This window comes from Ascaphus truei, chromosome 4 (assembly GCF_040206685.1).
Source record: "Ascaphus truei isolate aAscTru1 chromosome 4, aAscTru1.hap1, whole genome shotgun sequence".
NCBI classification, from domain to species: domain Eukaryota; kingdom Metazoa; phylum Chordata; class Amphibia; order Anura; family Ascaphidae; genus Ascaphus; species Ascaphus truei.
This window is the reverse complement of record NC_134486.1, coordinates 30,333,994-30,355,972: the sequence shown is the minus strand read 5'-3', so window position 1 is coordinate 30,355,972 and position 21,979 is coordinate 30,333,994. Positions and strand designations below refer to the sequence as shown.

The 21,979-nt window shown below is 47.8% G+C and overlaps 1 protein-coding gene across 1 annotated transcript in view; it reads left to right on the top strand.

The window, feature by feature from the left end:
* Positions 1-21,979, top strand: part of EPHX1 (epoxide hydrolase 1) — an 80,719-nt gene that overhangs the window by 30,945 nt on the left and 27,795 nt on the right. The window contains exon 3 of the mRNA XM_075595497.1: positions 17,123-17,303. Within this exon, the coding sequence (XP_075451612.1) occupies positions 17,123-17,303 (181 nt within the window). The remainder of the gene's footprint in view (positions 1-17,122; positions 17,304-21,979) is intronic.

The window sequence follows — 21,979 nt, the reverse complement described above, 5'->3', positions numbered from 1 at the left end:
CAGCACAGGTGGCTCAATCAAAGGCTTAGTCTTCGACTGAGCCACCTGTGCTGAAGCTGGGATATCCTGAAAACCTGACCTGTTATGGGGGCTTGAGGACTGGAGTTGAGCACCCCTGGGAAGGAGCACTTAGGCGTTGCTTTGGCTTAGATAAAAAAAATACTAACTGTAGATCAATGTATCTAGTCTCACCCTGTCCTGTTTAGGCATTTGGCTGTGACACTCTAACGGAGAAAAAGGAACGTAACATAAGAATATAATTGATGAAATTGAATGAACACCGGATATATTGCAGGAAATGGATTGAACACAATGAATGAAATGGAACGTACGTCAGTAAATATTAAAGAGAAACAAACGACCGTAATCTGTAATGCCGTGAATGACATTAACATAAGGTATAATGTGGGCAATTTAAATGAATATAGGGTAGGGTGTAATGGATTGAACATCCGTAAATAATACAGAAAATAGAAAGAAAATGAGATGATGCATTCAATGGATCGCACATAAGATGTAATTTAATACATGAAAAGATCCTAATTTGTTGCAGAAAATGGAATTGACAAAAGATATGACGTAGAAAAATGGACATCCGTAAATCAGAAAATGGCACGAATGTGACAGGCTGTATAATGCAGTAAATGGAATGAACACCCGGTGTAAATGAGATTTCCAAAGGCAGAGCTTGCTAATAACTACTATATGGGATCGGCCGCTTCAGTGTATATTGAATTAACCCCTTGGTCCTGCTCTACCCAAGCCAAGATGAATATGGGATCCGGAAAATATATTTCAGAAATGGCTCAATTTTTACAACAAATTCTTGTGATCCGTAAGAATGGTTATAGGCATCTCTGTTCCTTCTAAAAGGTGTCCCATTCTTCCAATGCAAGTTTCATGGCCAAAAGTTCACGATTATCAATATCATAGTTACGTTCAGCTGCAGAATTTTTGGGGGGAGATAAAGCACAAGGATGCAACCTGGCTTGAGGATTTTTTTCTCTGGGAAAGAACAGCGCCTACACCGACGTTGGATGCATCCACCTCGAGGGTAAAGGGGAGCTTAGGATCAAGATGAACCAGAACCGGGGTGGATATGAACACTTTTTTTAAGAGATCAAAACACTTGACTGCAGCAGAAGACCAAGATGAGGATCTGCTCCTTTTTTGGTAGTAGCCGTCAGGGGAGCTACTAAAGAAGAGAAATTCTGAATGAATCTGCGATAATAATTGGAAAACCCCAGGAAACGCTGTATAGCCTTGAGCGTGGTGTGTTGAGGCCAGTCCAGAACTGCTTTGCTCTTGGCAAGGACCATCGTAAGGCCGGAATCCGAAATGATGTATCCTAAGAAAACTGTAGAAGATTGAAAGTGACACTTTTCAAGTTTAGCGAATAAATGGTTCTCTCGTAGACGAAGCAGTACTTGTTTGTGGTGTCCTACATGTTCCTGTACAGACTTAGAAAAGATCAGAATATCGCCCAAGTAAACAATTGCAAACGAGTTGAGAAGATCCCTGAATATCTCATTGACAAAATCTTGGAATACAGCTGGGGCATTACAGAGGCCAAAAGGCATGACCAAGTACTCGTAGTGTCCGTCTCGGGTATTGAATGCAGTTTTCCACTTGTCGCCTTGACGGATTCTGATAAGGTTATACGCACCCCAGAGATCCAATTTAGAAAAGATTTTAGCTCCTTGAAGACGATCAAAAAGTTCGGATATGAGAGGAAGAGGATAGTAATTTTGTTGAGGCTTCGATAATCAATACAAGGCCGCAGGGTCCCATCTTTTTTCTTTACAAAGAAAAACCCGGCCCCAGCGGGAGATGTGGATTTGCGGATGAACCCCCTCAGAAGTTTCTCAGCAATATATTCTTTCATGGCTTTAGTTTCAGGCATAGACAAAGAATACGAGGCTCCTCTAGGCTGTGAAGTACCTGGAAGCAATTCAATAGGGCAATCGTAGGGACGATGTGGAGGAAGTATTTCAAGAAAAACAAAAGCTGTATGGTGCTCAACACAGTGGCTATATTAGCTCGTAGTGAAATAAATGCTGTATAATGTATCCTTGAAGTATCCCACATAAATAATGAGACCAACCATCAAATGATGACTACACCAAATCCACTATGTATCGATTTAACTGGATAGAGTTCCACCTCTTGAATAGTGAGAACTCTCACATGCTAGTGTCCAGGCATATAGGCATCGATGTGGATAACATTTGGGTGTAAAGGAGTAGAATAACTCACATTGGCAGGTCTCCGGTGAGATGTGCCTCCACAGGCGTGTGCTTCCGGTATTCCGCAGGATCCAATAGAACAAGTGAAGGAGAATTGGAGCACTACTGGAACAGTAGAAAAAACTACTAGAGAGTAGGTCCCAAAATGAAAAAGTTTTAATGGATCAGTGCATAGGTTACAAAAACGAGCCCTAAGGCCCCCACCAACGCGTTTCGAGCTGCGCGCTCTTTCTTAAGGTGGAGGAAGTATTTCAGACTTGACTTTGTCAAAGACACCCTTGAAGTTGATATATTCCTCCGGCAATTGTACCCTTTCCTTGTCTTCTGATACGGTAGTTGCACAAACGCTACTTGAGCCCACAAGACAATTTTGAACGCCGTGCGAACTCCACTGAATAGGTTCCTTGTTCAATCAATCTGCGGATTATGGATTTGTAGCCAGGGTAGGCCCAAGATTACTGCAATAGGAGTGTGAATGGCATTCAAATAAATATCTTCCACATGGTTATTTACAGACCTTAGCTGAATATTCTGGGTCTCCAAAGAGATGAACGCAGGCTGAAGCGGTCTACCATCAATAGCCTACAAGGCGATAGGGTTCTTCTTGCACACTAGAGGAATATCTGTGGTTCTCTGCAAAGCTCTGATCAATAAAGATGCCCCCGGAACCCGAATCAAGAAAGTCCAATGTGGATACAGAAAATCCCTTACCGGACAAGGAGATGGGCACAAGGATCCTTGTGAGATTGGAAGTAGCTATAGGGGATAAAGAAATCGTTCCCAATGAGACTCCACTAGGCCTCATGGGAACCTTGCTTTTCCCACCTTGTTGTTGCAAGAGAAAGCGAAATGTCCAGGACCCCCACAATACAGACAAAATCCAGCGTCTATGCGGCGTTGCTTATTAGAGCGATAGAGCGTAGTGACTCCCAACTGCATAAGTTCAGATGAGTCTGGGACAGGTGCGTCCTATTACACAGCCGATTTGAGACCGCGTCAGAGTGCCCACGCATCACGCTGGCGACCCGGTCACGCGACATCAGTGCGCCACGACACCCGCGCCAGTACATGGGCGGAGACTGGAGGCGAGACCCGCAGAGACAGAGGAGGAGCGCGGAGTGTTGTTGCGCCGTGTAGCTCTGACATCAGGACGGGAATGAGAGGCAGGGACCGCAGACCTCCGTGGAGACCATGCGTCGCGTGTCAATGCCAGAGAGCGCACCCTGGACCCAGGAACAGCGGAGACCGACGGGACCCGCGCAGTGCCCGCGCGTGAGTACCACCGTTAGGTTGCCCTTCTTGAGTGCCACAGGAACCAGACGAGCGGGTAAGGGTGAAGGGACAGAACCGCCACAATGGCGAATACTCACACAATCATTGATACATTGTACATTTATTGATATAATGTTTACGGTGACTTGGTGCTACTATTGTTTAGTTAAGAGGGGTAATAAATAAGAAGGATCATAATGGGACCCGCAGATCAGCTGGGCAGCACAGAGTTCTCCTGCTCTGCGCTGTTATTATTTTCATGGAGCCCAAATTCTAGTGTCCTTGGGTGCTTGGTACCCGTCTCTGAGAATCAGTCCATCCGATCTTAAGACTTGTGGACAGTTGAGGGCAAGCAATCTGCAAGCCACTGGTTCTTCAGCCCAAAGGCTATTCGAACCACTGGTCTTGCATCTTCGACCAGAAGGTCTCACAAAACCTTGTTCAGCTCTTTAGCCTGAAGGATTCTTGAGGGTAAGTGTCACGCTGTTCTGCCCGCAGACCAGACTAACCCCCAATATAGAGGTGGAGAGTGAGTAACCAAGCACCCGCAGTAGTGAGAGCGTGCCCGGTGTGTGGATTGGGTAGCGTGGCCAAGGCCAGGGGTACCAGGGTAGATAGTGTTACTTGCCAGATCCGGGCGTAGAGAAGGTACCGTAGTAGAGTCCGAAGCCAAGGGTCGAGGGTAACAGAGTTCCGGGTAGTAGATCCAAGTGCCGAGTTCGAGGGGTCCGAGAGGTAAGCGTGGTCAAGTGGAAGCCGGGGTCGTAGAGCCAGAGTGGTTAGGAAGACAAGCCGGTTCGGTAACAGAGCTGAAACAGAGAGAGAGCTGGGCACAGTATCCAACAGCACTAGGCAGACGAACTATGCAGAGCGAGGTTGGAGAGGAATCACAGAGGTAATAAAGTGAGGAGGACCAATCGGAGGAAGGGGCAGAGCAGAGGCGCGCCCAGGAGCCCTTAGTGATAGGACAGGGGTTAATGGCCTGGTTTGCAGCAGGTGAACACATGGGCGTCCGCAGGGGGGGGCAAGGGGGGGGCGCTTGCCCCCCCTGGATCCTCGCAGTCGCAGCATTAATTTAATAAAATATGCTGAGGGAGGAAGAGGCAGCTGAGCCGCGGCCCGGGATTGGATGGGAGGCGGGGCTAGCTGCAGCAGTCACGCAGGGGTGGGGGCCGCCACGTGCTCTCCCGCGCTGACCGCTGGAACTCCCCATCCGGACCGGCACCCAGACTCTCCCTCTGGCCCTGCTCCCTCCTGCACCCCGGCAGACGGCAGTGTGGCCGCATTATCGCATAAGGTAGGGAGTGGGACACGTGGGACCAGGGAGAGATGGCATGGAGATGCGGGGGAGAGACTGAGATTGGGGGGGCAATTTGGCAAAGAAGCTTGGGGGGGGGGGGGGGGCGAGGGAGATTGGGGGTGGGGGGAGGTTGGGGGGGCAAAGAAGCTTGGGGGGGGGCGAGGGAGATTGAGAGATGGGAGATGCAGGGGGGGGGGTGAGATGGGAGATGCATGGGGGGGGAGAGATGGGAGATGCAGGGGGGGGAGAGATGGGAGATGCAGAGGGGGGGGGAGAGATGGGAGATGCAGGGGGGGGAGAGATGGGGAGATGCAGGGGGGGAGAGATGGGAGATGCAGGGGGGGGAGAGATGGGAGATGCAGGGGGGGGGGCGGGGGGAGAGATGGGAGATGCAGGGGGGGGGGAGAGATGGGAGATGCAGAGGGGGGGGAGAGATGGGAGATGCAGGGGGGGAGAGATGGGAGATGCAGAGGGGGAGGGAGAGATGGGAGATGCAGAGGGGGGGGAGAGATGGGAGATGCAGGGGGGAGAGAGATGGGAGATGCAGAGGGGGGGGAGAGAGATGGGAGATGCAGAGGGGGGGAGAGATGGGAGATGCAGGGGGGAGAGAGATGGGAGATGCAGAGGGGGGGGAGAGAGATGGGAGATGCAGGGGAGGAGAGAGATGGGAGATGCAGAGGGGGGGGAGAGTGTGTGTATGAATAATGTGGTGCAACTGCATGCAATGGTGTTTTTTTTAATATTTAATATTGCTTTATTAACCTTCAAGCTTTCTCAAATTTGCTTGAAAATGCACCATTTGCCCACTTTTTCCCCAAAATTTTCTCGGGGGGGGGGGGAGGGTGGTCGGGCTCGCTCGCCACGGTGCACTCACCACCACTTTCACGCCGGGCACTGGCCGTTAAAATTATTCCCCCCCCCTGAAAAAAATTCTGCGGACGCCCATGGGTGAACAGTAGAAGGTCGTGAGCCTGGGAGCTGGGACGCCCGGGGGGCGGAGCTACATGGCCGGTGCAGTGAATAAATTAAGTTGAAAGGCACCCGCCCTGTAATGGAAGCAGGCGCGTGTCCAGCAGTAGCGTCGGCGGCGTGCGTGAGAGCCGCGGGGGGCGGAGGAATGGCCCGCGATGCAGAGCAGGGGCAGAGGAGACTGCAGCCCGCGTAACATGTAGGGAATGGCAGCGCAGAGGGCGGCGTGTGCCCTGATTCCTGACAGTAAGACCATATGTCTGTGCTCTACGCGTCTGACTGTTCTGGCAGCTGCTCCGTACACACCCGGCTCATATGGATCAGATGCTGCCTTCTCTAGAGTTTGTTGTGCCAAGGTAGGGTTACCAGATGTCCAGTTTTATCCACACAGCCTTTTTAAGGGTCTGTGACACCGTCCGGGCAGATTTCTGACAAACCAGATGTTTTTGGCCAGACACTTACAGGTCAGACTGGGTTGGGAAAGTGGGTGAGTGGGAGTGATGTGGCTGGACTGTGCATGGGTGTTTGAATGGGGACTGTGTGTGAAGGAGTGGTGGGGGGCTAAAGTGTGTGTGTGTGTGTGTGTGTGTGTGTGTGTGTGTGTTAAAAAAACAAAACAAACCCATTTGTTTTTAAGGAGAATATTCAGCCAATACAACATGCACATGTCCCAACTGGCCCTTGTTAGCATGAACTGCATTCACATCTCTCTCCCTCCATTGGTCACCAGGATGTTCTTGTTACAAGAAAACTCGCCTCCTTTGCTCCATGATGACCTCACAATAAATATCCGGAGTCTGCTGCCCAAAGTGGACGAACTAAGGGCATGGTGCCTTATGCATAAACCAAAAGCCATCGTTCCTACAGAAACATGGCTAACCCCTAAAACTCCTGATGTACATATTGCCATTCAGGGAAACCCCATTTCTAGGAGAGATAGGTCAAAGAGAGGAGGAGGGGTGTTATTCTATATTGCAGACACATTACAGTTTACACTGTTAAATTGCCCTGTAAGCCCACCCTCTTTTGAAATCCTAGTTGGCAGAATATGCCTCCCCTTTTCTAAGCCCATCTTGCTTACTGGCATCTACCGCCCCCCTAAAGCCCCTCTACAATCCCTGACTGATATCATCCAGTTTCTTGGCTCCATTTCCACTCTGAATGAAAAGAGGGAGCTGCTAGTTCTTGGGGATTTTAACTTCAATTGTCTTGACCCTAAAAACCACAAAATCCGCACACAAATGAAATCGCTTAACATATCGCAACTCATTTCCCAACCCACACGGACAAACCTGAAATTGCACAACCATTCCTTGCTTGACTGGATTCTCTCCTCAAATCCCAGCAGTATCCAATCCTCTGGCATCCTTCCTGACATTTTCTGTGACCATGCAATAGTGTACAGTGTAAGGAAAGTTAAACCGCCCCAATCAAGCCCCAAAGTTCTCCTCACTAGAACATTTAGAAACTTTAACCCACAACAGTTTCTGGCTGACTTTACCAACTGCCCTTGGCACAGAATCGATTTAATTCCCGACCCTGATTCTGCGCTTGACTATTTCCAATCCGAGTTCTTAAAACTCTGTGATACCCATGCTCCACTACGCAGAATAAGGGTACGGGGTGCCCACCTTCCATGGGTAACACCTGACCTTATAGCACTCTACCAGTTCAGGGATGCCTTGTGGAAAAGCCACAAAGTAACTGGCACTACCAAGGATCTCAATCACTACCGATGCATGCGGAACATGTGCACAAGGCAAACAAGGCTTGCAAAAGCACAATATTGCTCTGACAATCTCCTCCAGAATACATCAAACCCAGCTAACTTCTGGAAGGTTATCAACAACATATTCTAGCCTTCTAACCATCAACAGCCAAGTAATATCACTAAGGGGGATATTACTCTGACAAATCCCACCGACATTGCAAATGCATTCAATGACTGTAAGGAATCCACTACTGGCTTTGACTTTTGCCTTGCAGACCTGTGCAGTTGCAGGCTTCCTCTGGCAATCTATGGCACAGGTGCTGCCTCTCATTGCAGCTTCTGCCCTGTGCTACTTCATTGGAGGAATTCTCACACACCCTCCTCCTGTGATTGGATCTCCGCCCTTTATATTCTAGGCGTTGGCTCTGAACCAGGGCCGAGCATAAGCTATTCCTACCTCTATGTTACTGTCTCTGCCACAAACCACCCCAGGCCTCTCTCCTAGCGTTCTTACCTTCCAAGTTCCTGAGTATCCAGAGGCCTGGTCCTGGACGTCTGTGCTGAAGCGTTGTTGCCAGCACTGGCCTGCTGCTATCTCCTTGCAGTGGCCTACCCTGGACGTCTGTGCTGAAGCGTTGATGCCAGCACTGGTAACTGCTGCATTCTCTCCTAGCAGTAGCTACCCTTCCTGTCCTGTGGCCTGCTGCTATCTCCTTGCAGTGGCCTACCCCGGACGTCTGTGCTGAAGCGTTGATGCCAGCACTGGTACTGCTGCATTCTCTCCTAGCAGTAGCTACCCTTCCTGTCCTGTGGCCTGCCGCTATTCTCCTGTAGTGGCCTATCCTGGACGTCTGTGCTGAAGCGTTGATGCCAGCACTGGTACTGCTGCATTCCCTCCTAGCAGTAGCTACCCTTCCTTTCCTGCGGCCTGCTGCTATCTCCTTGCAGTGGCCTGCCCTGGACGTCTGTGCTGAAGCGTTGATGCCAGCACTGGCCTGCTGCTATTCTCCTGCAGTGGCCTACCCGGGACGTCTGTGCTGAAGCGTGTTGCCAGCACCGGTACCTGCTGCATTCCCTCCTAGCAGTGGCTACCCTTCCTTTCCTGCGGCTTGCTGCGATCCTCTTGCAGTGACCTGCCTTGGACTTCTGCGCTGAAGCGTTGGTTCTTCCCGACGCTGCCCTGCGGTGAACTTCGGCCAGCCTGCTGTCTCCTCCTGCTGAGATCGGCGTCATGGGCCGAGGCCGCTCCTCGCGCAGAAGCCACCCCCGCGCTCACGCTCCTAAGCTGAAGCGGGGCACTCCTGATTTCCTGTTGCCGAACTCCTGCTTCATTAACGACGATGCTGCCTTCTCCAATCCTGACCCTGCGATGTACGACTATGAACTGCGCACTCCGGATCAGTCTGCGTGGACTCAGGTCGGTGATTATATAACCCCACCTCAGCCCCGCGGTCCGGTCCCGGTTTGTGGCGAGCATCGGCGTAACAGTATGCTCGGCCCGTTAAAACCGGACCGCGCCGTGGCGGGGGATGGCAATTTTCCAACTGAAGTTATGTCCCGTCCTGCGTATCAGTCCCACTATGAAGGCCAGTATTTGTGTGAAGTAATACCCCTGATGGATGAAATGTTTACCTATGAAGGTTTAACCCCTTTGCAAAGACAATGCCGTTGTGATCTCTTTATTAAGGCTTACTGTATCCTGAGCTTAAAACAGTCTCTAGCCGAATGTATTCGCTCCCCTGATTCCCCTTTAACCTGGGATAATGTGAACCCTATGGAACTGGCCGACGCCCAAGAGGCAATCTATGCCCTGGCCTCATCACTGGACATTCATCTAGTAGAACAGAGCGCCCTCCTCATGTTGGCTCAGTCTCAAGATACACTCCATGTATTTTCCTCAACACTAGACACTCACATAATAGAACAGGATCCCCTCCTTGCCAGCTATGCTGCTGCTTGGCAGATTCTCTGTGCTACCAGTCCTGTTACTAAACCTGTGGGGTTACCTCTCTCTCCTAAGAATGGTCAAACCATTTCTCTGTCGCTGCCCGCTAAGGAAGAAGCTGCCACGCTCCCTAATCCTGAGTTAACCTCCCTAAGTTCTGTCCCTGAGGTTATTTCGGGCTTAACCCCTGCTAGTCAGGCTTATGCGTTCCCCACTGTAAATCCCTGCAGTACCCAGGTCAGTGTGTCTTCCCTAGCACCAAAGAATGAATCCTGTTTGCCCTCTTTTCCTAAACCAAAAATTCTAAGCTCTGTTTCCGAGGTTTTTTCTGTATTAACCCCTGCTAGTCTGCTCTGTGAGGTTCCTACTGCTAACCCTAGTATTCCGCAGTCTAATGATAGGTTCCTAGGGCAAGAGGCAGAACCCCCTATGACCCCACTCTCGGAGACTAGCTTCTATTTCTCTGATTCTCAGGTACAGAGTAATTTAACCCTTGGGGTTTTTCCTATGTTAACCCCTGCAGGTCAGCCCTGTGAACCTTCCTTGGTAGATCCCTTTAGTTCGTCAGTCAGGGACACCTCCTTAGCCTCAGAGGATCAACCCCTTTTGTCCTCTGACTCGGCTAAAATTCTCGGGGCTATGCCCCCTGAACTTTCGGCAATAATACTGGCTCCAGTAAAAAGTATTCTGGAGCCGTTTGTTTCTCTAAACCTGTTCGCAGAATCCCTACTCCTAGGTATTTCACTCACCCCGTCTGCCACTCAGAGAGCTGAGACCCCTGCTTCTGAGCATAGACCCCTTTTCGTGGAATCTGTTGTCGTTTCTGAAGTCCCAGACACTCTTTCCCAAATACCCACTTCAGAGGCCAGCACAGTCGTGGTTGCCCCACTTGCACTGTCTGAGTTCTCCTTTTCCCAAATCCTAGGGTTTAAAGCGAACAGTACATATTATTCTCCTTTCCAAGTGACCCCTTCTGAGATCAGCGTATCTGCTGTTGCTCCCTCAGTACCATTAAAGTTAGGGCCCTTCTTTTTGAATGATCAGGCTTTCAAGTTTGAGACTCCCTTTATCCCTGACTTTGTAAAACTGCAGTCCCTTCTCATTGTAGTTAAAAGTTCTCCAGCAGCCGCTGAGTTAAGCTTTACCGCTGCCAAATCTTCTGTTATAGAAGCAACCTTGCCTAGCTTACTTCTGTCTGCCCTATCTGTGATGCCTATCACCTTTACTAAAATTTCTGTTTTGCAAGGTATTTCTCCTAGTAAATCTGTGATACCTGCCATTCCTTTAATCAGTTCCAAAACCCCTGTCACTAAGTCTCCCATGGAGTCTGATGCCCTCACTAGGGATTCTCAGGGACCCAATTCTGTAACAAGCAAGATGTCCCTTGTGGCTGTTGGAGAGTTTACCCCAGTTTCTCTCACGGATCATGCCACAGCCTCCGGGATGATTAAAAATGACTTTAAGTCTGGGATGCCCATTCCTGTAATAATACTGTTTCACGCTGATTCGCCCACAGTATTCGGGGTGTCCACTACTGACTGTATGTCTACTACCACGAACTCAGGGGTATCGCATTTGGAACGTTCCCTTTTTTCAGAAGATCCCGTCTTTAAAATGGACTTATTTTTCTCTGTGTCTTCCACAATACTTGGGGTACTTGCTATTGACTGTCCTGTCCCAAAACTAGGGTTACCTCTCAAAAAGGTGCCTGGAGCTACCGATGTTAAGACCCTATGTTTAAAACAGTAACAATTTGCATTGCTTCTCCCACAGTATCATGTGAGACCTGGGTACCTGGGACCTCCACTCCGAAGCCAAGCTCTAGTTCTCTGTCTTCTTTCTCTGTGTTGGAGGCACTCAGCTTTAACCCCAAGACTTTTTTCCCTAAGGTTGATGCACCGCTTAACCGCCTGCCTTGTTTTTTGGATAAAATCTGTTTTCTCACCTTTCAAACAGACTCCTTACTCGCAGGTCTCTGTGCGGTGCCCAAAGTGCCCAATCTGTATGGCAATTGGCCTCTCCCTAAGACGAAGACACCCTTACTGGACCTCGTCGCTTTACCTGAAGCGTCCGTTCCTGTTCTCTATGGGTCCACTATGGGTATAGACATGCTTATTATGTCCTTCGCCAAGGCCACAATTTCGGATTTGATTCTCTCTAAAGATCACAAACCAAAGGAAGCGGATCCTTCTTCAACTGCCAGTACCATGAGTTGCATACACACTGCTACAGACTCTCGCAAATTGCTTGGGATAGCAACCCTGCTTGGTATCAAAAGTACCGCTGCAATAGTGTGTAGTGAACCCTCCCGCCCCATTCCCTTGCTAACCACCACCCGGAATTCCTTGGAAGCTAAAGACTCTCGCAACTTCCTCCGTGCTGATTTCACCAAAGACATTGCCTTCTCTGAAGGTCCCTCTGCCATTTTTGTCCGACAATCTGTGTCCTGTGTCCCGTACTCTTGGACTATTACTATGCACCGGACACCTGGCTACCGTCCTTCCGATGTTCCCATTCCGGAGCCCTCAGGTCCCATTGTCCATGTACCAAGAACTGCAGTACCACCGCTGTCTTTCATGGCACTCGCCAATGTACATCTGGATTGTGGACCTAATTCTCGCCGGAGACACTTCAGGAACAACTCAATGTCTCCCAGACCTATGAATGGTCCTGTTCACCCAGGCTTTTCACCCAGTGGTGGGGGTACTGTAAGGAATCCCAACAAACTATGGGCTTTCAACGCCACCTCTCGCCTAAGGAGGTTTAGGAACAATTCCATGTCCCCCAAATCTGTGATGGATCTTGTTCGTCCGGAGGTCTCACCTGAAGGGGGGGGTACTGTAAGGAATCCACTACTGGCTTTGACTTTTGCCTTGCAGACCTGTGCAGTTGCAGGCTTCCTCTGGCAATCTATGGCACAGGTGCTGCCTCTCATTGCAGCTTCTGCCCTGTGCTACTTCATTGGAGGAATTCTCACACACCCTCCTCCTGTGATTGGATCTCCGCCCTTTATATTCTAGGCGTTGGCTCTGAACCAGGGCCGAGCATAAGCTATTCCTACCTCTATGTTACTGTCTCTGCCACAAACCACCCCAGGCCTCTCTCCTAGCGTTCTTACCTTCCAAGTTCCTGAGTATCCAGAGGCCTGGTCCTGGACGTCTGTGCTGAAGCGTTGTTGCCAGCACTGGCCTGCTGCTATCTCCTTGCAGTGGCCTACCCTGGACGTCTGTGCTGAAGCGTTGATGCCAGCACTGGTAACTGCTGCATTCTCTCCTAGCAGTAGCTACCCTTCCTGTCCTGTGGCCTGCTGCTATCTCCTTGCAGTGGCCTACCCCGGACGTCTGTGCTGAAGCGTTGATGCCAGCACTGGTACTGCTGCATTCTCTCCTAGCAGTAGCTACCCTTCCTGTCCTGTGGCCTGCCGCTATTCTCCTGTAGTGGCCTATCCTGGACGTCTGTGCTGAAGCGTTGATGCCAGCACTGGTACTGCTGCATTCCCTCCTAGCAGTAGCTACCCTTCCTTTCCTGCGGCCTGCTGCTATCTCCTTGCAGTGGCCTGCCCTGGACGTCTGTGCTGAAGCGTTGATGCCAGCACTGGCCTGCTGCTATTCTCCTGCAGTGGCCTACCCGGGACGTCTGTGCTGAAGCGTGTTGCCAGCACCGGTACCTGCTGCATTCCCTCCTAGCAGTGGCTACCCTTCCTTTCCTGCGGCTTGCTGCGATCCTCTTGCAGTGACCTGCCTTGGACTTCTGCGCTGAAGCGTTGGTTCTTCCCGACGCTGCCCTGCGGTGAACTTCGGCCAGCCTGCTGTCTCCTCCTGCTGAGATCGGCGTCATGGGCCGAGGCCGCTCCTCGCGCAGAAGCCACCCCCGCGCTCACGCTCCTAAGCTGAAGCGGGGCACTCCTGATTTCCTGTTGCCGAACTCCTGCTTCATTAACGACGATGCTGCCTTCTCCAATCCTGACCCTGCGATGTACGACTACGAACTGCGCACTCCGGATCAGTCTGCGTGGACTCAGGTCGGTGATTATATAACCCCACCTCAGCCCCGCGGTCCGGTCCCGGTTTGTGGCGAGCATCGGCGTAACAATGACTACTTTGTGGGGTGTGCCACTAACTTATTAATGAAACGCAACCCAAACCACAAACCTGAATCTCATCCTGGGAGCACCCATATAGCCCCACCCACTCCCAACACTGCCCACAATTTTCAATTTGGCCCAGTATCTGAAGAGGAGATTACACAAGCGCTCCTCAAATTACAACTAAGCAGCCAATGTGGACCTGATTTACTGCACTCTAGGTTCCTCAGACTTGGTGCCCCAGCCATTGCCAAACCAATTGCTTCCATAGTCAACTCTATCCTGTCTGCAGGCCATATCCCTAAGACCTGGAAAACTGCTAGAGTTGTCCCAATCTTCAAAAGTGGGGACAAAAACACTGTCTCAAACTACAGACCAATCTCCCTTCTCCCAATCCTATCCAAAGTCATGGAGAAATGTGTCCACTCCCAACTAAGTGATTACTATACCAAGACAAATTTCCCTAGCCAATTCTAATCTGGCTTTCGCCCCAAACACTCTACCGTAACTACCCTGCTAAAAGTTTGCAATGAAATCCAGTGAGGAATGGAACGTGGTCAACTCACTGGTGCAATATTCCTAGATTTTGCAAAGGCTTTTGATACAGTTGATCATGCTATCCTGCTTAACAAACTCCAGAGCTCTGGAATAGGGAAGCATGCTTTAAACTGGTTTCAGTCCTACCTATCAGGTAGATCCCAACATGTGTCCATCTCAGGCTCTAACTCCAACCCCCTGGATATCACCTGTGGCGTCCCGCAAGGCTCTGTTCTGGGGCCCATACTCTTCTCAGTGTTCATCAATGATCTTCCCACAGCTTGTAAGGAAGCTTCAATACACATGTATGCAGATGACACAATCCTATATGCACACAGCCATAGCCTCTCTGACCTTGAACACATACTTCAGTCTGACTTTTTGAGACTCGAAAACTTGATTTCCCAAAACAAACTGTTTTTAAACACTGACAAGACTGTAACAATGGTATTTGGGACCAAGACTACATTTTTAAAGCTTCCAGCGACTGAGCTCCAGATTAGAACCAACACTAACACCACCCTAACTCCTGTTACTAGTTTTAAATACCGGGGCATGTGGTTGGACTCCCACTTAATATTCGGAATGCACATTGATACCCTGACAACCAAGACCTATGCCAAACTAGGGGTACTTTACAGGAACAAATTCTCCCTAAGTTTCCTGGTCAGAAAGCGTATCGCACAGCAGACGTTAATGCCAATTATTGACTATGGAGACATAGTATATGGCTCGGCACCTCAAACCCACCTTAGCAAACTTGACACCCTCTACAATTCAATTTGTCGTTTTGTTCTCCAATGCAACTATAGCACACATCACTGCGAAATGCTCAAAGAACTAGATTGGTCATCATTCGAGTCTAGGCACAAAGTTTATCTTTCCTGTCTTGCCTTCAAATTTTTTATGGGCAAGCTACCCAGCTACCTGAACAAGCTCCTCACCCCTACCACATGTAGCACCTATCATCTGAGATCAGACTCCAAAAGACTGTTCATGGTCCCAAGGCTCAACAAAGTATCCGGACGTTCCTCCTACTCTTACCGTGCACCCCAAAACTGGAACAACCTACCAGAGACTCTCACATCCACCACCAGTTTAAGTTCTTTCAAATCTAAGGCTGTCACACATTTTAATCTGGTCTGTAACTGTTTCATACGCCCATAATATTTATTATCTTTAACTGTGCATGCAATGTCTTGTATATAATGTATACCCTGTTCATTTATGTAACTATTTGTAACCATGTATTATTTGTCTTAACTCTGTGCCCAGGACATACTTGAAAACGAGAGGTAACTCTCAATGTATTACTTCCTGGTAAAATATTTTATAAATAAATAAACAATGCTGTGGTCAGCTTCCTAGCTCACTAAAGGCAGACCAGTATTTTGACCAATGCTACTCCAGGCAAATGGCAGAAGCTGCAACTTGCTACACCCTGTCATTCTGATGTCACTGATGACCTCATTGTTTTGGGCACACACGTCTGCTCAGTTTCATTCCTAACCAAGGAGGGCAGCACGTTGACCAATGAATGAGGATGGCCAATGAATGATCATGTCTGCTTCTGACCAACAGCAGCAGTCGAAATGTGCCCACAATCCTTCTAATAATATGATCTCACAATGTTCTGGCATGTGGATGTAATTTATCAGTTGCCTTCCTAGCCAAAGCAAGAAGGGTTGGGCGATATACCGCTATTCAGTGATATCGTGATAACATAATCTCCCATGCTGCCGATATGGGAGAGTACAGTACCTGTTATCACAATGTTACAGGATGGCAGTGGTGAAAGGTGCAGCTTTGAAGCTTCCGCTGTGCTGTCTCTCTGCCGGAGTCCCTCTCCCTTCCTGCTTCTGAACGCTGACTCAGCAGGAGGGGGAGGAGCCTCGGGCAGCACGGGGACAGAACATGTGGGCGCAGCGGGATTCTGAAACATCTGTTTAATATATTTGTAACATTTAATACATGACATGTTTTTTAAATGGAGGGAGTATCTCTGTGTGAGCGTGATGGGGCGAGGGGAATGTTGGGGTGATGGGAGCAGTGTAGGTGAAGTGCAGACTTGGGAATGAAGGGCCCTTTTTGTTTTAGTAAATCTAAAGAAAATGTATTTATTTTGATCAGTTTTTTTATTTAGATTTTCTAGAACATTTTCAGGCTTATTTTAACAAATTAATCACGATAATTTTTTTTTAATATCGTTATTGTGGTGAAACTTTGGATATCGCCCAACCCTATGCTGATATATAACAATTTGTGTGAATATGTAATTGAAAAAAGAAGAGGAGAGGTGTGTGTGTGTGTTATGTGTTGACATTTAATATCACAATAAATCAAGATTGGTACACTCGCAAGCGTAGCAAGAACATGTCTATTTGAGAGAGAAATAAATTTTAATCTGGTCTATAACTGTTACATACGCCTATAACATATATTATCTTTTACTGTGCATGCAATGTATTTATATATATATATATATATATAATGTATAACCCTGCTCACTTAATGTAACCATGTATTTGTCATCATAACTCGGTGCCCAGGACATACTTGAAAATGAGAGGTAACTCTCAATGTATTACAGCTCAACCCCCTTATAACGCTGTGCTTGGGGTTCAAAGAATCCCATCGTGTTATAAGTGGATCGCATTAGAAATAATGTACCATTGTATGCATTGTACAGTAAAGTATTTAAGATACCAATAATCGTGTTTGTAAAGTATTCATACATACGAAAATTGGGAGCCACACTTGCATCGCGTTATAAGCGGATTCGTGTTGTAAATGATCGCGTTATAACGGGGTTGAGCTGTACTTCCTGGTATAACATTTTATAAATAAATAACACCTTTTAAGTTCTATTTACTTACTAGTAAGTGTATATCTATCTATATCTGTCTCCTTTATCCAGTCCTTTAAAGCAACACAATCAAAATAAAGTACTTGATGATTTGACCTCTTTGGGGCTGAATAAGCAAGTAATTTTTTTGGGGGGGTGGGAGGGGGGGGGCACGTGCTCCTATTTTGACGTCCTCTTTGTTCTCTGCCATAGGATTTATTCCGCCGTCTCGATCAGACCCGATTCTCCGAGCCTCTGGAAGGGAGTCGCTTTAATTACGGCTTTAACTCAACCCACCTCAGGAAAGTGGTTTCTTACTGGAGAAGCGGTTTTAACTGGAGGAAACAGTTGGACATTCTCAACCAGTACCCGCATTACAAAACCAAAATCGAAGGTGCGTAAAAAAGCCGTTCCCACAACGACCGCAAACGCTGGCTATAGAAAATGGGGAAAAGGACACCCGCAGTTTGTCTGCCGCCTCAGTCGTTTTAGAGAGGTGGTGGGGAGAGAGGGAGACCTATCCAAAGCACTGGAGCAGTGAACACGATCAGATCGGGTGTGGAGCCTCCTCCACTTCCAATCAGGTCACCGTAGACTGGTTGGGACCACGCGATCGCTACCCAAGCAATGATGTGGCTGTGATTGGGGTGCCACCAGTCTTCTGGCACCCCAAAGGGTTAAAACCACACACACTTCATGTGAAACTAAGCAGATCACCTCAAAAATTACGGTGTTACTGACAGCCCTCCCAAAAAAAAGATGAAAGTTTATAACGTCTGGTGCACGGGAACAGCAGGAGGGACCCTTAACCCTCCCAAAACTATAAAGCAACAGAGGTAAAGTCCCCAGCACTCCATGTGAACAACACGAAAAACACTGGAATATGCCAAAATATATCAATTGTATTGAAATTAAATACACAATATACTGTAGGATATACAATAGAAAGGATGCGATCACTATCCTAGGGAAAATCTATGTATACACAAGCCAAAAAGTGGAGTGATGGGAGGGGAGGGAGGTAATGGGGAAATAAGGTAGTGAGAATAAACTGCCTAACGGCCAAAGACGGAGTAAATGTGATGAAGCGAAAGGGGGGGCAACTTTTCGGGGCAGAGCGCCTCTTCCTCAGGCCCAGTCCCACAGATCCTTAGAAAATGAACCTGTGGTACTTCCCTTCATACCATACCACAACAAATCTCCCTCCCGTCTGTACTAAAATCATGCACACAACTGAACAACATGCAGTTGTGCTTACATAGACAGGGGAATCTAAAAAGAGGAACACTAATTGAAAATATTACTTATCCACATAAGCTTACACTGCTACAACCAGTAGTCCAATCAAAACCAGTTAAATCCTAACCGGGAAATCCTGGTGTGATAATATAAATAGTCTCAGGTAAGTGACACTGTTGTAGCCATATAGAACCAATCTAGAGAAAAAAAAATAAGGCAATGCTACTTTCAAACCTTGCTCGCCCTAAGGGAAATCCCAATAACAATAACGGGGTTACACAAGAATGGTATATCGGTTCATACGTGTCACCAGTCTCTGGAGCAGCTTGTGGTGTCTGACAGCAAGACTGCTAATTTATCAGTCCTTTGAGATTAGTGCACCTGGTGCGGAGAGCGGGGGCATCCAAACCAGAGTGCCCTCATTGGTTAATCCACTCTTCTGCCGAGCACAGCAGTTGCCGCCCCCCTGCCCTGATTACCACTCCCAGGTACAGCTGAATCAGATCCTTTGGAAACTAGTGTGGCAGGTGCGGAGGGCGGGGGCATTCAAATCCAAGTGCCCTCATTGGTGGAATCACTCTGCTTTGCCGAGCGCCGTCGTTGCCGCCCCCCCCCCCCTGCTCTGTATCAGCTGGATCAACTCCCTCTTGTGTAAGGAGTTTGGAAAAGGCACCGCCCCAAGGGGATGTTCTTTTAGTGGTATACGGAGTCAGGGAGTTCCTACTGCAGCCAATCTAGAGCGAGGGCGCTCCCGGTTACCATGGTAACCCGTGTTGTTTGAAGCATTACACCATACTTTCTGAATAGCCTCACCAGAGCATAGAGGGGAGAGAGAAACACAGTTAATAATAAGCAGCTTATTATTGGAGACGGTACAAAGTCAGTAAAGGCATTTACTAATGAATTCGTATTGATATTACTCTTAGTCTGAAAAGACAATCAGAAGTTGTGTGCACACCTTGTAGCATGCTGAAAAATGCAAAAAATGGGCTCTAAACATGCCAAAAGCAATGCCCTGCAACGTACGTCATAGCTCCTAAGGCTGAGGACCCGCTGCGGTCGGCGGCGGCCACGTGGGCGCGGGCTACCAGCCCCTTACCTCTAGTCTGCCTGTCCCCGCTGCCTCCTTCCGACGTGGCTCACTGCGTGCTGTGATGCGTCGGCCGGTCAGAGCTACAAGGCTCTGGTGTTTTGCAGCGGTGACGCGTCACGTGGTCTCGCAGTGAGCCGGGGAGGAGAGGAGCTGTCTGAAGCTACGGGAGGGAGGCAAGTCTCATATATAGAGATCCACAGGGTCATAAAAAATGGTAAGCAATGATCAAGAGGGCAAAGTAAATGAACAACCACACAACAGTCGATGTCAACTAACAATTTCTTACTAATTTGAAAGGGAATTGTCCTAGGATGAGGTTAGAGGGGAGTAAAAACCACTAAAGCCAGGGAAGGATCATATGCGATGTCGTATATGGATGGGAAGCATTGGAGGGACCTCGGGAACACCCTTCAGTGGTAATGGACAACGGTCTAGCCTCCGTATTGTGCGGTCTGCGGAGGGGATGGAATAGCATGTTGATACCAGAACACATACACATGTCAGAGACCACACAGGGATAACCTCATAAGTGCCTATCATCACTATATACTCACTCAAAAGAAACCACTTAAATCCAATTCCTTGGTCATGCCCCATGGGGTTAACGTTCCCAGTCTCCTAATCCGTTTGGACGTTGGCTGTAATAGCTGGGGTGTAAGGTTACCCCCTCGTCTATGCTTCTCCACGCTATCAATAACCTGATAACGGAGTTGTGCAACATTGTACCCAGAGTGTATGAAATGAGGCGCCACAGGGGCATCCTCATCCCCTCTACGGATTGCAGCTTTATGCTGTCGAGTCCTATCCTTGACATGTTGTGTGGTTTCACCCACATAGCCTGATCCACATGGACATTTCATCAGATATATCACGTTTTTGGAATTGCATGTGAAGAATAACGTCCTCCCTGTGTGTGGGTGATGGAAAAGGTTGCCCTCCTGCATATTGCCGTAATGGCTGCAGCTGCAGCACCTGAAACAGCCCATCTTTGGGGGACCCATAAATATTTGATTTCTAATTATACCTCCAATATCAGCCCTGACTAACCGGTCTCTAAAGTTCTGTCCTCTCTTGTATGAGAATAAAGGTTTAGCACTAAGTAATGGTGCAAGATTTTCATCAGACTGAAGCACATGCCAGTGTTGTAGAATAATCTTTTTAAGTCTCCCACTCCAGGTCCCATATGTTGAAACATAGGGGACAGCAAAATCACGGGATAATCTCTCCCTAGGGGGACATCTTCCTAATAGACCTTCTCTCGTGTGCTTCTGCTTTTTTCTTTGTATGGATAACAACGAATTGGGGTATCCCCTCTAAGAATTTATGTTGCATGGTGTCTAGTCTTTCCGGGATTAGCAGAGAGGTGCTAATTATGCGCTTGGCTCTCAGGAACTGACTATAGGGTAGACCTTTAATAGTTCCTGGTGGATGATGACTACTGACGTGCAATAGGTTATTTCTATCGGTGGGTTTAATGAACAGAACAGACTCTAATTTTCCATTTTGGATGAAAATGGTGCTATCCAGGAAGTTAATACTCTTTCTACTAATTGATGATGTAAACCCTGATAAGCTCGTTCAACGTCTCTTCTGTACCTCCCCATATGAGGAATATATCGTTGATATATCACAGCCACATACGCCCATGTGCCATAAATGACTGGTGACAAAAGACCAAATCGATTTCAAACCTAGTCATGAAAATGTGGGTGCGACATTCGAACCCATTGCTGTGCCTTGCTTTTGAACAACAAATGTATCTTCAAACAAAAATAAAATTTCCCTTAAGATTATTGACAGCAAATCAATTATAAACATTCGTTCCTTTTTGGTGTGAACGTACCATCCGAGTTAAGGGCTAAACATACAGCCTCGATGCCATCATCATGCGGTATGGAGGTGTACAAGCGATTGACATCTAATGTAACCAGTAACATACCTTCCTCAAATTGTGAAAAAGACTCTGTTTTTAAAAAAAAACATGTAGTGTTTTGAATGTATGAAGCTGAGGCTGTAACTAAGGGGTGCAGACGTTTATCTAAAAAAAAACCACCAATGGTTGGAAGACAGAGTCCGTTCCTGCAACTATAGGTCGTCCAGGTGGTCTGGTGAAGTTTTTATGTATCTTGGGCAGTGTGTAAAAGATGGGTGATATTGGGTCTTTTTAAATTAAAAAGTCTTTCTTTTTCAGATATTACACCTCCCTCAGCAGCTAAAGTAATCATTCTAGAAAAAATTTCGCCAATCCCAGGACTGGGGTTGTCGGGTACCACCATACAGTTAGAGGCCTCTGAAAGCTGTCAAATTATTTCTGCCCTGTAGTCTGATCGATTCATCACAACCACCGCTTATCCACAGGTTTGATCATTAGTTCCTAATTGCTTTCAATTGAATTCAGTATCTCGCACTCATGCTTGGTGAAATGACTGTATTTCGGTGGTGCAGGGGGTGATTTTTTTTTTTAAGCCGCGCCACATCCTTTTGCACTAATGAGATGTATGCTTCAATTATGTGATTTAATAGGCGGAGGTTGAATTTGCTTTTATTTCTACAGTCTGCAGTTAAACTAAGCAGATCACCTCTGATCATATAACATGAGGCAAGACTCACAACCTCACGTGTGTTTCTCTTAATACTTTGTCGGGGGAATTCGATAGACGATTTGACACCTTTTAAAAAAATAAATAATTTTTTTTTTAAATCGGAGAGGTACCTTTAACAATTTTTTTCCCAACAGT